Source organism: Nansenia antarctica, assembly GCF_963989245.1.
Source record: "Nansenia antarctica genome assembly, chromosome: 5".
NCBI lineage: Eukaryota > Metazoa > Chordata > Actinopteri > Argentiniformes > Microstomatidae > Nansenia > Nansenia antarctica.
In genome coordinates, this window is record NC_137690.1 from 3530434 (window position 1) to 3545798 (window position 15365).

Consider the following 15365-nt stretch of genomic DNA (forward strand, 5'->3'; position numbering starts at 1 on the left):
GGAACAGAACCACTGACTGAGGGTGAGATACTCAACACAACACCCTGTATTAACAACTGGTCTGGGTACAGCATTACTGACACTCAACTCAACACCCTGTATTAACAACTGGTCTGGGTAAAACATTACTGACACTCAACATAATACACTTTACTTGATTATATCTCTGAAGACCAAATCACAGGTTAGTTGATAATAAAGCACCACTCTTATGGGACCTCTACTCCAGCTCACACAGCTCAACTCTGGCCCCACCACCAACCCAAAACCCAGGATAGAGGGGCTGAGTGAAGGTGGTCTGGACTCTGTGGAGGAGGGTCATTGTGTCAGAGGAGACGCTGTAGAAGGACAGAGTACCTGCCCTGTGATCCAGGTACACTCCTACTCTGGAGGACTGAGGGCCTGATACTGCAGTCTGAACATTATTGTGTATGAATGTATAACCACCTCTCTGGAATTCTAAACTCCAGGACTTGTCATAACATCCAAAATAAGAGTCACCACCTGACCTGTTTATGTCTTTATATGACACTGCTGTTTCAACCCACACACTCCTCTCAACCTCCCAGTAACAGCGTCCTGACAGACCCTCTCTACACAGCACCTGAGGACAGTTAGTGAATCTCTCTGGATGATCAGGATATGACTGGACTTGTCCCCATGTCACCTTCCTGTTCCCCTCAGACAGAGAGAGGTGTCTGTGTGCTGTGTTTGGATCCAGTGTGAGCCGACAGGAATCTGGGAGAAGAGCAGAGCAGAGACCAAATCAGAGGAATAAGGAGAGTCAGATATCTAGTCTGTCTCTGATGATGTTCTGCCTCTCCTAGACCTCCCTAGTTATATCTCAGGTGTGTGGAGAGGATCAATGGAGAGAGAATGTCAGCTACTTCAGGATAAAGAGACTCACATTGTAAGAACTGGGCTCTGGTCTTGGGCTCTGGTGGCAGTAATACAACAACTGCATTCACTACGGAAACATTAACACACACACACACACACACACACACACACACACACACACACACACACACACATGTTAATGTAATTGAATTGGTCTGAAGTTGTTTGTGTGAAGAGAATACAGGAGTTTTTAGCCCACCTGTAGATGAGATCTTGGGCCATCCCTTTTTTAGGATGTGGTCTAGTTCCTCTCTCAGCTCAGACACAGCTTCACTCACATCTCCAAAGTACTGAAGAGGACGGACAATGATACTGGGTACGTCTGAAGATACACTGGGACTGGAGAGAGACTGATAACTCTGGAGAGAGAGAGAGAGAGAGAGAGAGAGAGAGAGAGAGAGAGAGGGAGAGGGAGAGGGAGAGGGAGAGAGAGAGAGAGAGAGAGAGAGAGAGAGAGAGAGAGAGAGAACAAGAGGATGAATTGCATGAACAAGAAGCATCTTTCAGTATTCCAGATGGAGTGGTAGTTGCAGTGTAGTTACCTGGAGGATACATGGAGAGGTAGTTGCAGTGTAGTGACCTGGAGGATACATGGAGTGGTAGTTGCAGTGTAGTTACCTGGAGGAAATGGATGTGATCCTCTGTGTGTGAAAGCTGCTCCAGCTCAGCGTCTCTGCTCCTCAGCTCAGCGATCTCCTGCTCCAGTCGCTCCACGAGTCCTTGAGCCTGACTCACTGCTGCCTTCTGCTGGGCTCTGATCAGCTGCTTCACCTCAGAGAGCCTTCTCTCAATGGAGCGGATCAGCTCAGTAAAGATCCTCTCACTGTCCTCCACTGCTGCTTGTGCAGAGCACTGTTAGGACACACACACGCACGCACGCACACACACACACGCACACACACACACACACACACACACACACACACACACACACACACACACACACACAGAGACAGAGAGTGTGTGAGTGGAGTGTGACCTGCTGACTGGAGCAGAGTAGTGAAATGGTGCGTCTCCTCTGGTCAATACTCACAGTGAGAGACTCCACACCCTGTTGGAGCTCCCTCAGGTCCTTCTCTCTCTCCTGGACTCTCTGCTGGACTTCCTGCTGACTCATCCTCAGCTGCTTCTGTAGACAAATACACTTTAATAAATACTGTGCATATTTACATTGCTTGAATGATGATAAACAATTATTTCACAAACTAACAAAAAAAAGTAATAACTCATTGAAAGAACACTTCTGGTTTCATGAATCACATTTAGAATCTGCTGATGAAGAAAAGGCTGGACGCTGGACTATGAAAGGTCACGGAGGCAGATCTCCTGATTGTTACTGGAGACAGAGGCTGTGTTAGAAATGGCATACTAGCATACTACTCATACTAGACATGACGTACATTTGAGTATGCGAGAGTGTTCACACTGTACAGTATGCGAGAAATCTAGTATGTATACTAGATTTTGCCAAATATTTGAGTATGCCATGACTGGACACTACCGGGGTAATAAATCCCCAAAATGCATTGTGTGTCTCTTCAGTCTCGTCAAACTGCGTCATATAAACTTGTCATACAGCTGTTGTTTACATTGTCCGATAGCCTGGAGACCAAAAGATCGAATAAACATCTTTTTTTTGCACAGATTTGAGTGTGCAGATGCTGTTTTTTTGCACTCTTTTTGTTACTCTTCAGCTGCAGCACCCCAGCTAAGTCTGATCACGGATGAGCAGTGGTATTTTCAGTATATTGGGAAATTACATGGTGAAATGCATTCTTAGACAAGGCTACGTCGTCATGATTACAAAGATGCCACTTGAAATGCATAAAATCTAAGTTTATTCGTGTCTTACACACACACACACACACACACACACACACACACACACACACACACACACACACACAGGTATCTGAATGCCTGTAGCCCAGTCATGAAAGGTCCCAGTATTGTAGCTTCAGATGATCCTGTTCTTTTACCGTAGCTAGTTACCGTAGCTAGTTCAAAACTAAAACTTCATAAAATGACACTTGTAGAGCCAAAATTAGCCTACAGCTTTTAGCCAATGGAGGATTTAAAATCCCCGCTCCACGACCGGCCGGTGCGAAATGCATTCTGGGAGGCAGTATGCATACTGCAGTGTAAACGGTCAGCTGGTGTTGGCATACTTATTATGAGTTTAGTATGCGGTATATACTCATTGAGTATGCTAGTATGCAGTATATACTCATTGAGTATGCTAGTATGCAGTATATACTCATTGAGTATGATAGTATGCAGTATATACTCATTGAGTATGCAGTATATACTCATTGAGTATGCTAGTATGCAGTATATTGAGTATGCTAGTATGCAGTATATACTCATTGAGTATGATAGTATGCAGTATATACTCATTGAGTATGCTAGTATGCAGTATATACTCATTGAGTAGGCTAGTATGCAGTATATACTCATTGAGTATGCTAGTATGCAGTATATACTCATTGAGTATGCTAGTATGCAGTATATACTCATTGAGTATGCTAGTATGCAGTATATACTCATTGAGTATGCTAGTATGCAGTATATACTCATTTGAGTAGGCTAGTATGCAGTATATACTCATTGAGTATGCTAGTATGCAGTATATACTCATTGAGTATGCTAGTATGCAGTATACTCATTGAGTATGCTATTATGCAGTATGCTAGTATGCCATTTGGAACACAGACAGAGAGAATAGAAAGCCAGACAGGACATGCAGGGTGTTATGAGTTAATCATTCTCCCTATCTGACAAGAACCAGCTTGTAAAACAATAACACCAACATCCTTTACCCTCTCCAATACACAAACACAGTAGTGTGGAAGAGACTATGGATCTCTGGAAGTACAATGATGTGATATTGTCCAATTTGTCCTCAATCAAAATAAGTTATTGTCCTTTTCTGTTCGATCTGTTCTACATGTATCAGAGTCACCAGTGAGAAGCTCTGGTTCTTACCTGTTTCTCAGTCCTTTCTGCTGACAACATGGAACACGCCAAACTGACCATCTTGTGCTTCTTAAAGACAGGAGATTCACAGTGAGGCTGGAGGTGAGTCTCACAGTAAGAGGCCCGACAAACCAGACAGGACATGAGGGCTTTCTGCTTTCTCCCAGTGCAGACATCACACTCCACATCTCCAGGTCCAGCAGCTTGGAGTTCTGTTTCCATTCGTTGTTTCTTTCTTTGGGAACGTGTCTTCTTTTCCACTAATTCAGCCAACAGAATGTTTTTCCTCAGAACAGGCCTGGAGACATAGCTTTCCTTGCACAGGGGGCAGCTGTATGCGCCCTTCTGATCATCCTGGTCCCAGCAGCCCTTAATACAGCCCATACAGTAGCTGTGTCCACAGGGAATAGCCACCGGGTCCTTCAGTAGGTCCAGACAGATTGGACAACTCAGTGTGTCAGTGCTCTCTGCCATGCTGCTGCACACTAGACTGAACAGCAGAGAAAGAACAGAGAAGTTTCGTTTCTCTAGAAGTGTTTGTGCACGTGGGTGGGAACGCTTCCTGGTTAGCTCTAGGGGGCGTGGTTAAAACCCCACTGTCTCTCGACAAGTTCCCTTTGTAGACCAGACCAGTGTCCCTCAGACCACCGAAGGCAGCGATTCCCAACCTATGGGCCGTGGCCATCTGGTGAGCCGCGAGGGTACTGCAAGTGGGCCGCCAAATCATGGGTAAAAAAATAATATAATAATTACAAAAACGTTCTAATTAAAACAATGTATTCATGGTACTGTATTCTTTTCTTTAAAACCTTCAAACATGCATCATCAGTGTGATACTACTAGGCCCACTGCACTGTATGTATGATGATTGTATATTTTGGCTGATGAGACACCAAATTGTACGCGTGCGTAAAATGCCTGTGTGGGCAAATACTGGGCGAGTACTTCTAAAAATAAATCTAAAAATAGATTATTATTTTTTGTCCAAAAAGGTTGGGAACCGCTTTCCTACTGTATGACTCACTTGATGGGATGTGTCACTGAGAGACTCACCACTGTTTGTTTAAGGCCTCTGAAGTTGTTGCTTATCACTTGTAGATTTCCATTATCTCTTACACTCACTCATGTGTTGAGCCCCACGTGTACTCAAGTTGTGAAAGAAAATCAGGGGGGATGGTGGATTTGATCATATGGGGACAATATGAGCATCCCCACAGTGTCAGTATCTTCAGTGTCAGTGACTTGGTAAAAATGTCATTGCATGTGTGAGAGTGTTACATTAGTTTTGTTAAGATAAGAAAGGATAAGGAATACATCTGTTCAATGGGCATAGATCATGCATTTTCCAAAGTGATGAACTGTTAATCAGTATTTAGCCTGTATGGTATATAGTATATATGTATTTTTCTCTCTCTATATATATATATATATACCGGTATATATATATATACAGTATATTTATATGAAGATGTTATAGCTAGCTAGCTACGATTTAATATCAAAATAATGAACAGCAAGCTAGATCCAAAACTAGGAGGAGGAGAAGTGTCACATTGGACAGACTATCAACCTATACTGTACATGTGGTACACAGAGAAAACCACACAGGATGTATGTGATGTGAGATGAGGTGACATTAGCAGCACTGAACAATCTAAACAGGCCAAGATAAAACACTGTAGGAATAAAATGACTCATCTACCAATCAAACCAAAACTCTCATCCTCTACTGAGGATGTTGCGGTGGAAGTTGCGCTTGTTGAAGTTGAGGACGTTCACTCGTGTATAATATTCAAAGCTGGCACTCCTCCAACATAAATACTCTACTGAGTTGACTGCTGACTTCACTGTAGCAGAAAGGCAATCTGCAAACGCTGGTAAGTGTTCTCGGGGGTGCGCAGGGGGGATATCCCTTATTTTTGGGAAAATATCCCTTATTTTCAAATCCCAATGTTGACAGGTATGGTTATAGATGTATGTACAGACCAACTGAAGCTAGCTATTAAGACAGCCGGTGTAGAGGGAGAGGCGGACAGAGTGAGTGAGTGTGTCTCTCTGGATACTTTTCATTGTAATATATAGGTAAGATATATTTGCATATGTCTGTCTGATAGAAATATAACTATCTTTTTTTATAGTTTTGGCAGATCAGTACATCAATTTGTCCAGTAGATGGAGGCAGATACACTCCTATTACCACCCAGATCAACACGTCTACACTATTCAACAACCTGTTGGCATTAAACAACCATGCAAACTAAAAGGAAGAACACTAAAAACATTTCTCAATCTGAGGATTTCTTTAATGTTCATTGATGATAATGGAAAATTTGCCATTTAGCAGACACTTTTAATCCAAAGCGATTTACAATTACAGATTACAGGGACATTCCCCCTGGAGTAACTGAGGGCTGAGTGCCTTACTCAAGGGCACACTAGTGGTGGTGTTACAGGTCTTACTCAAGGACACACTAGTGGTGGTGTTACAGGTCTTACTCAAGGACACACTAGTGGTGGTGTTACAGGTCTTACTCAAGGACACACTAGTGGTGGTGTTACAGGTCTTACTCAAGGACACACTAGTGGTGGTGTTACAGGTCTTACTCAAGGACACACTAGTGGTGGTGTTACAGGCGGGATTTGAACTCACAACCTTCCGATCACCAGCCCAACTCACTATCCACTACTAGACCACCACTACCCCTACATGATCATTCAGGTTCATTTTCAATCCCACATATCCAGTAGCTGGCTGTTCTACTGGGCTTCAAATAGGTCAGAAACACTGGACCAACATAGTTCTGTACAACTGAACAGAACAACTGGTCAACTTTGATGACGATGAGGAGAGTAGTTCATATTAGAGAGGGAATAGATCAATAGGTAATAATCAATAAGAATACACGTAGGACACCAGCAGGGAAACATGTTATCATGCAGCATTTCTATTGGTAGTGAAGAAAACTGTTCTACAATAATATAAAATATGTACATAATGATAAAGGTATAACACGATTACTCTGCAAAATCAAACACAGAGAATATCCCACATCATAGATTAGTGACATCATCAATAATCTCACATTGTAGACTTTACAGAGAGAGCTCAATCTGAGAGTCAATCCTCTGAGATTCGAAGAGGGAAATCATTAAACCCCTAAATAATAATAATAATAATAATAATAATATTAAACCCCTAGACCAAATCACAGAGAAAGATATTTCTACAGGTTAGTAGGTTATGATAACGCATCACTCTTATGGGACCTCTACTCCAGCTCACACAGCTCAGCACTGGACACAGCACTAACCCAAAACCCAGGATAGAGGGGCTGAGTGAAGGTGGTCTGGACTCTGTGGAGGAGGGTCATTGTGTCAGAGGAGACGCTGTAGAAGGACAGAGTACCTGCCCTGTGATCCAGGTACACTCCTACTCTGCAGGACTGAGGGCCTGACACTGCAGTATTTACATTATTGTGTATGAATCTATAACCACCACTATAGCAGCTTAACACCCAGGACTTGTCATTAGATCCAAATTCAGAGTCATAACCTGACCTGTTTATGTCTTTATATGACACTGCTGTTTCAACCCACACACTCCTCTCAACCTCCCAGTAACAGCGTCCTGACAGACCCTCTCTACACAGCACCTGAATATAGTCAGTGAATCTCTCTGGATGATGAGGATATGACTGGGCTTGTCCACATGTCACCTTCCTGTTCCCCTCAGACAGAGAGAGGTGTCTGTTTGCTGTGTTTGGATCCAGTGTGAGCCGACAGGAATCTGGGAGAAGAGCAGAGCAGAGACCAAATCAGAGGAATAAGGAGAGTCAGATATCTAGTCTGTCTCTGATGCAGGGCTCGACATTGTGACTGTTTTGGTCGCATTTGCGAGTGAATATATTTCTGTGCGACTTGGAAATACATTAAATCGCACCAGTGTGACTAAAAGACTGCTGAACTACTGTCATGCGCAGTCAATCTTATGTGTATAAGCGATGAGGGAATGAAAACAGTGAACAGAAACGCGTGTCGCAGAAATGCTTCACGCGAGTCCTATATGCGCTTAAAATGCGCATAATGGGTATATGGGATACAGCTCTCATAGTTCGTAGCGCTGTGTGCTTCCGGTTTCATTACAAAGAGGTTAACCCTATATGTGCCTGACGTCTAACATTCAAATCACTCTAACTTCATATTTTTTCGGATTTCAATGTATGACACATCATTTGAAAGCTTATGATCCGTAGTTCCAATCCACAACACGTCACATTTTAAAGTGTTTATGTAATTTTTTTACATTTGAAAGTGTTTTGTTTATATATATTTATATTATACAATTTACCAGTCATATTCTGGAATGTGTCTAAATGTTAAAGTTCCATAAGTATAAGCAAAATAAAGTAACAGTTTGTAAATAAATAGTAGCATTTAAAAATAAAATAAAAAACGAACCGTGAACCGTGACCCAAAAACCGAGGTTCATACCGAACCGTGGGCCAACTGAAATTAATATTCTTACTTCCCCTTTACATTGTGTGAGTCTCCATTTTTATTACGGCCAAGAGCCGGTTATGATCATTTTGATATGTTATGATTATGATAATTTGTTGTCGTTGTTGATGAAAATTGCACAATTTTCATTGTGCTACTGAAATTCTTGGTGTGCTACTACATTTTTCAACATGGTAGCACAGTGCTACCTGGGGAAAAGGTAAGCGTCAAGCCCTGCTCTGATGATGTTCTGCCTCTCCTAGACCTCCCTAGTTATATCTCAGGTGTGTGGAGAGGATCAATGGAGAGAGGATGTCAGCTACTTCAGGATAAAGAGACTCACATTGTAAGAACTGGGCTCTGGTCTTGAGCTCTGGTGGCAGTAATACAACAACTGCATTCACTACGGAAACATTAACACACACACACACACACACACACACACACACACACACACACACACACACACACACACACACACACACATGTTAATGTAATTGAATTGGTCTGAAGTTGTTTGTGTGAAGAGAATACAGGAGTTTTTAGCCCACCTGTAGATGAGATCTTGGGCCATCCCTTTTTTAGGATGTTGTCTAGTTCCTCTCTCAGCTCAGACACAGCTTCACTCACATCTCCAAAGTACTGAAGAGGACGGACAATGATACTGGGTACGTCTGAAGATACACTGGGACTGGAGAGAGACTGATAACTCTGGAGAGAGAGAGAGAGAGAGAGAGAGAGAGAGAGAGAGAGAGAGAGAGAGAGAGAGAGAGAGAGAGAGAGAGAGAGAGAGAAAACAAGAGGATTATTTCCATGAACAGGAAGCTGCTTTCAGTATTCCAGATGGAGTGGTAGTTGCCGTGTAGTGACCTGGAGGAAACATGCAGTGTTAGTTGCAGTGTAGTTACCTGGAGGATACATGGAGTGGTAGTTGCAGTGTAGTTACCTGGAGGATACATGGAGTGGTAGTTGCAGTGTAGTTACCTGGAGGAAATGGATGTGATCCTCTGTGTGTGAAAGCTGCTCCAGCTCAGCGTCTCTCCTCCTCAGCTCAGCGATCTCCTGCTCCAGTCGCTCCACGAGTACATGAGCCTGACTCACTGCTGCCTCCTGCTGGGCTCTGATCAGCTGCTTCACCTCAGAGAGCCTTCTCTCAATGGAGCGGATCAGCTCAGTAAAGATCCTCTCACTGTCCTCCACTGCTGCTTGTGCAGAGCGCTGTTAGGACACACACACACACACACACACACACACACACACACACACACACACAGAGACAGAGAGTGTGTGAGTGGAGTGTGACCTGCTGACTGGAGCAGAGTAGTGAAATGGTGCGTCTCCTCTGGTCAATACTCACAGTGAGAGACTCCACACCCTGTTGGAGCTCCCTCAGGTCCTTCTCTCTCTCCTGGACTCTCTGCTGGACTCTCTGCTGACTCATCCTCAGCTGCTTCTGTAGACAAACACACTTTAATAAATACTGTGCATATTTACATTGCTTGAATGATGATAAACAATTATTTCACAAACTAACAAAAAAAAGTAATAACTCATTGAAAAAACACTTCTGGTTTCATGAATCACATTTAGAATCTGCTGATGAAGAAAAGGCTGGACGCTGGACTATGAAAGGTCACGGAGGCAGATCTCCTGATTGTTACTGGAGACAGAGGCTGTGTTAGAAATGGCATACTAGCATACTACTCATACTAGACATGACGTACATTTGAGTATGCGAGAGTGTTCATACTGTACAGTATGCGAGAAATCTAGTATGTATACTAGATTTTGCCAAATATTTGAGTATGCCATGACTGGACACTACCGGGGTAATAAATCCCCAAAATGCATTGTGTGTCTCTTCAGTCTCGTCAAACTGCGTCATATAAACTTGTCATACAGCTGTTGTTTACATTGTCCGATAGCCTGGAGACCAAAAGATCGAATAAACATCGTTTTTTTGCACAGATTTGAGTGTGCAGATGCTGTTTTTTTGCACTCTTTTTGTTACTCTTCAGCTGCAGCACCCCAGCTAAGTCTGGTCACGGATGAGCAGTGGTATTTTCAGTATATTGGGAAATGACATGGTGAAATGCATTCTTAGACAAGGCTACGTCGTCATGATTACAAAGATGCCACTTGAAATGCATAAAATCTAAGTTTATTCGTGTCTTCCACACACACACACACACACACACACACACACACACACACACACACACACACACACACACACACACACACACACACACACACACACACACACACACACACACACACACACACACACACACACACACACACACACACACACACACACACACACACACACACACACACACACACACACACACACACACACACCACGGCCTGGTATCTGAATGCCTGTAGCCCAGTCATGAAAGGTCCCAGTATTGTAGCTTCAGATGATCCTGTTCTTTTACCGTAGCTAGTTACCGTAGCTAGTTCAAAACTAAAACTTCATAAAATGACACTTGTAGAGCCAAAATTAGCCTACAGCTTTTAGCCAATGGAGGATTTAAAATCCCCGCTCCACGACCGGCCGGTGCGAAATGCATTCTGGGATGCAGTATGCATACTGCAGTGTAAACGGTCAGCTGGTATTGGCATACTTATTATGAGTTTAGTATGCGGTATATACTCACATTGAGTATGCAGTATATACTCATTGAGTATGCTAGTATGCAGTATATACTCATTGAGTATGATAGTATGCAGTATATACTCATTGAGTATGCAGTATATTGAGTATGCTAGTATGCAGTATATACTCATTGAGTATGCTAGTATGTAGTATATACTCATTGAGTATGCTAGTATGCAGTATATACTAATTGAGTATGCTAGTATGTAGTATATACTCATTGAGTATGCTAGTATGCAGTATATACTCATTGAGTATGCTAGTATGCAGTATATACTAATTGAGTATGCTAGTATGTAGTATATACTCATTGAGTATGCTAGTATGCAGTATATACTCATTGAGTATGCTAGTATGCAGTATATGCTCATTGAGTATGCTAGTATGCAGTATATACTCATTGAGTATGCTAGTATGCAGTATATGCTCATTGAGTATGCTAGTATGCAGTATATACTCATTGAGTATGCTAGTATGCAGTATATGCTCATTGAGTATGCTAGTATGTAGTATATACTCATTGAGTATGCTAGTATGCAGTATGCTAGTATGCCATTTGGAACACAGACAGAGAGAATAGAAAGCCAGACAGTAAGTGCAGGGTGTTATGAGTTAATCATTCTCCCTATCTGACAAGAACCAGCTTGTAAAACAATAACACCAACATCCTTTACCCTCTCCAATACACAAACACAGTAGTGTGGAAGAGACTATGGATCTCTGGAAGTACAATGATGTGATATTGTCCAATTTGTCCTCAATCAAAATAAGTCATTGTCCTTTTCTGTTCGATCTGTTCAACATGTATCAGAGTCCCCAGTGAGAAGCTCTGGTTCTTACCTGTTTCTCAGTCCTTTCTGCTGACAACATGGAACACGCCAAACTGACCATCTTGTGCTTCTTAAAGACAGCAGATTCACAGTGAGGCTGGAGGTGAGTCTCACAGTAAGAGGCCCAACAAACCAGACAGGACATGAGGGCTTTCTGCTTTCTCCCAGTGCAGACATCACACACCACATCTCCAGGTCCAGCAGCTTGGAGTTCTGTTTCCATTCGTTGTTTCTTTCTTTGGGAACGTGTCTTCTTTTCCACTAATTCAGCCAACAGAATGTTTTTCCTCAGAACAGGCCTGGAGACATAGCTTTCCTTGCACAGGGGGCAGCTGTATGCGCCCTTCTGATCATCCTGGTCCCAGCAGCCCTTAATACAGCCCATACAGTAGCTGTGTCCACAGGGAATAGCCACCGGGTCCTTCAGTAGGTCCAGACAGATTGGACAACTCAGTGTGTCCGTGCTCTCTGCCATGCTGCTGCACACACTAGACTGAACAGCAGAGAAAGAACAGAGAAGTTTCGTTTCTCTAGAAGTGTTTGTGCACGTGGGTGGGAACGCTTCCTGGTTAGCTCTAGGGGGCGTGGTTAAAACCCCACTGTCTCTCGACAAGTTCCCATTGTAGACCAGACCAGTGTCCCTCAGACCTCCTAAGGCAGCGATTCCCAACCTATGGGCCGTGGCCATCTGGTGAGCCGCGAGGGTACTGCAAGTGGGCCGCCAAATCATGGGTAAAAAAATAATATAATAATTACAAAAACGTTCTAATTAAAACAATGTATTCATGGTACTGTATTCTTTTCTTTAAAACCTTCAAACATGCATCATCAGTGTGATACTACTAGGCCCACTGCACTGTATGTATGATGATTGTATATTTTGGCTGATGAGACACCAAATTGTACGCGTGCGTAAAATGCCTGTGTGGGCAAATACTGGGCGAGTACTTCTAAAAATAAATCTAAAAATAGATTATTATTTTTTGTCCAAAAAGGTTGGGAACCGCTTTCCTACTGTATGACTCACTTGATGGGATGTGTCACTGAGAGACTCACCACTGTTTGTTTAAGGCCTCTGAAGTTGTTGCTTATCACTTGTAGATTTCCATTATCTCTTACACTCACTCATGTGTTGAGCCCCACGTGTACTCAAGTTGTGAAAGAAAATCAGGGGGGATGGTGGATTTGATCATATGGGGACAATATGAGCATCCCCACAGTGTCAGTATCTTCAGTGTCAGTGACTTGGTAAAAATGTCATTGCATGTGTGAGAGTGTTACATTAGTTTTGTTAAGATAAGAAAGGATAAGGAATACATCTGTTCAATGGGCATAGATCATGCATTTTCCAAAGTGATGAACTGTTAATCAGTATTTAGCCTGTATGGTATATAGTATATATGTATTTTTCTATATATATATATATATATATATATATATATATATATATATATATATATATATACCGGTATATATATATATACAGTATATTTATATGAAGATGTTATAGCTAGCTAGCTACGATTTAATATCAAAATAATGAACAGCAAGCTAGATCCAAAACTAGGAGGAGGAGAAGTGTCACATTGGACAGACTATCAACCTATACTGTACATGTGGTACACAGAGAAAACCACACAGGATGTATGTGATGTGAGATGAGGTGACATTAGCAGCACTGAACAATCTAAACAGGCCAAGATAAAACACTGTAGGAATAAAATGACTCATCTACCAATCAAACCAAAACTCTCATCCTCTACTGAGGATGTTGCGGTGGAAGTTGCGCTTGTTGAAGTTGAGGACGTTCACTCGTGTATAATATTCAAAGCTGGCACTCCTCCAACATAAATACTCTACTGAGTTGACTGCTGACTTCACTGTAGCAGAAAGGCAATCTGCAAACGCTGGTAAGTGTTCTCGGGGGTGCGCAGGGGGGATATCCCTTATTTTTGGGAAAATATCCCTTATTTTCAAATCCCAATGTTGACAGGTATGGTTATAGATGTATGTACAGACCAACTGAAGCTAGCTATTAAGACAGCCGGTGTAGAGGGAGAGGCGGACAGAGTGAGTGAGTGTGTCTCTCTGGATACTTTTCATTGTAATATATAGGTAAGATATATTTGCATATGTCTGTCTGATAGAAATATAACTATCTTTTTTTATAGTTTTGGCAGATCAGTACATCCATTTGTCCAGTAGATGGAGGCAGATACACTCCTATTACCACCCAGATCAACACGTCTACACTATTCAACAACCTGTTGGCATTAAACAACCATGCAAACTAAAAGGAAGAACACTAAAAACATTTCTCAATCTGAGGATTTCTTTAATGTTCATTGATGATAATGGAAAATTTGCCATTTAGCAGACACTTTTAATCCAAAGCGATTTACAATGACAGATTACAGGGACATTCCCCCTGGAGTAACTGAGGGCTGAGTGCCTTACTCAAGGGCACACTAGTGGTGGTGTTACAGGTCTTACTCAAGGACACACTAGTGGTGGTGTTACAGGTCTTACTCAAGGACACACTAGTGGTGGTGTTACAGGTCTTACTCAAGGACACACTAGTGGTGGTGTTACAGGTCTTACTCAAGGACACACTAGTGGTGGTGTTACAGGTCTTACTCAAGGACACACTAGTGGTGGTGTTACAGGCGGGATTTGAACTCACAACCTTCCGATCACCAGCCCAACTCACTATCCACTACTAGACCACCACTACCCCTACATGATCATTCAGGTTCATTTTCAATCCCACATATCCAGTAGCTGGCTGTTCTACTGGGCTTCAAATCGGTCAGAAACACTGGACCAACATAGTTCTGTACAACTGAACAGAACAACTGGTCAACTTTGATGACGATGAGGAGAGTAGTTCATATTAGAGAGGGAATAGATCAATAGGTAATAATCAATAAGAATACACGTAGGACACCAGCAGGGAAACATGTTATCATGCAGCATTTCTATTGGTAGTGAAGAAAACTGTTCTACAATAATATAAAATATGTACATAATGATAAAGGTATAACACGATTACTCTGCAAAATCAAACACAGAGAATATCCCACATCATAGATTAGTGACATCATCAATAATCTCAAATTGTAGACTTTACAGAGAGAGCTCAATCTGAGAGTCAATCCTCTGAGATTCGAAGAGGGAAATCATTAAACCCCTAAATAATAATAATAATAATAATAATAATATTAAACCCCTAGACCAAATCACAGAGAAAGATATTTCTACAGGTTAGTAGGTTATGATAACGCATCACTCTTATGGGACCTCTACTCCAGCTCACACAGCTCAGCACTGGACACAGCACTAACCCAAAACCCAGGATAGAGGGGCTGAGTGAAGGTGGTCTGGACTCTGTGGAGGAGGGTCATTGTGTCAGAGGAGACGCTGTAGAAGGACAGAGTACCTGCCCTGTGATCCAGGTACACTCCTACTCTGCAGGACTGAGGGCCTGACACTGCAGT

The 15365-nt window shown here is 42.3% G+C and overlaps 1 protein-coding gene across 1 annotated transcript; it reads right to left on the bottom strand.

The window, feature by feature from the left end:
- Positions 1–220: 220 nt before the first annotated feature.
- Positions 221–4350, bottom strand: LOC308159184 (tripartite motif-containing protein 16-like protein; the record flags this gene model as incomplete). Its single annotated transcript, XM_080532930.1, has 6 exons — positions 221–738; positions 908–967; positions 1100–1190; positions 1519–1752; positions 1934–2029; positions 3886–4350. The coding sequence occupies 6 exons, from the start codon at positions 4348–4350 to the stop codon at positions 221–223; spliced, it is 1464 nt and encodes a 487-aa protein (XP_080389056.1).
- Positions 4351–15365: the final 11015 nt, after the last annotated feature.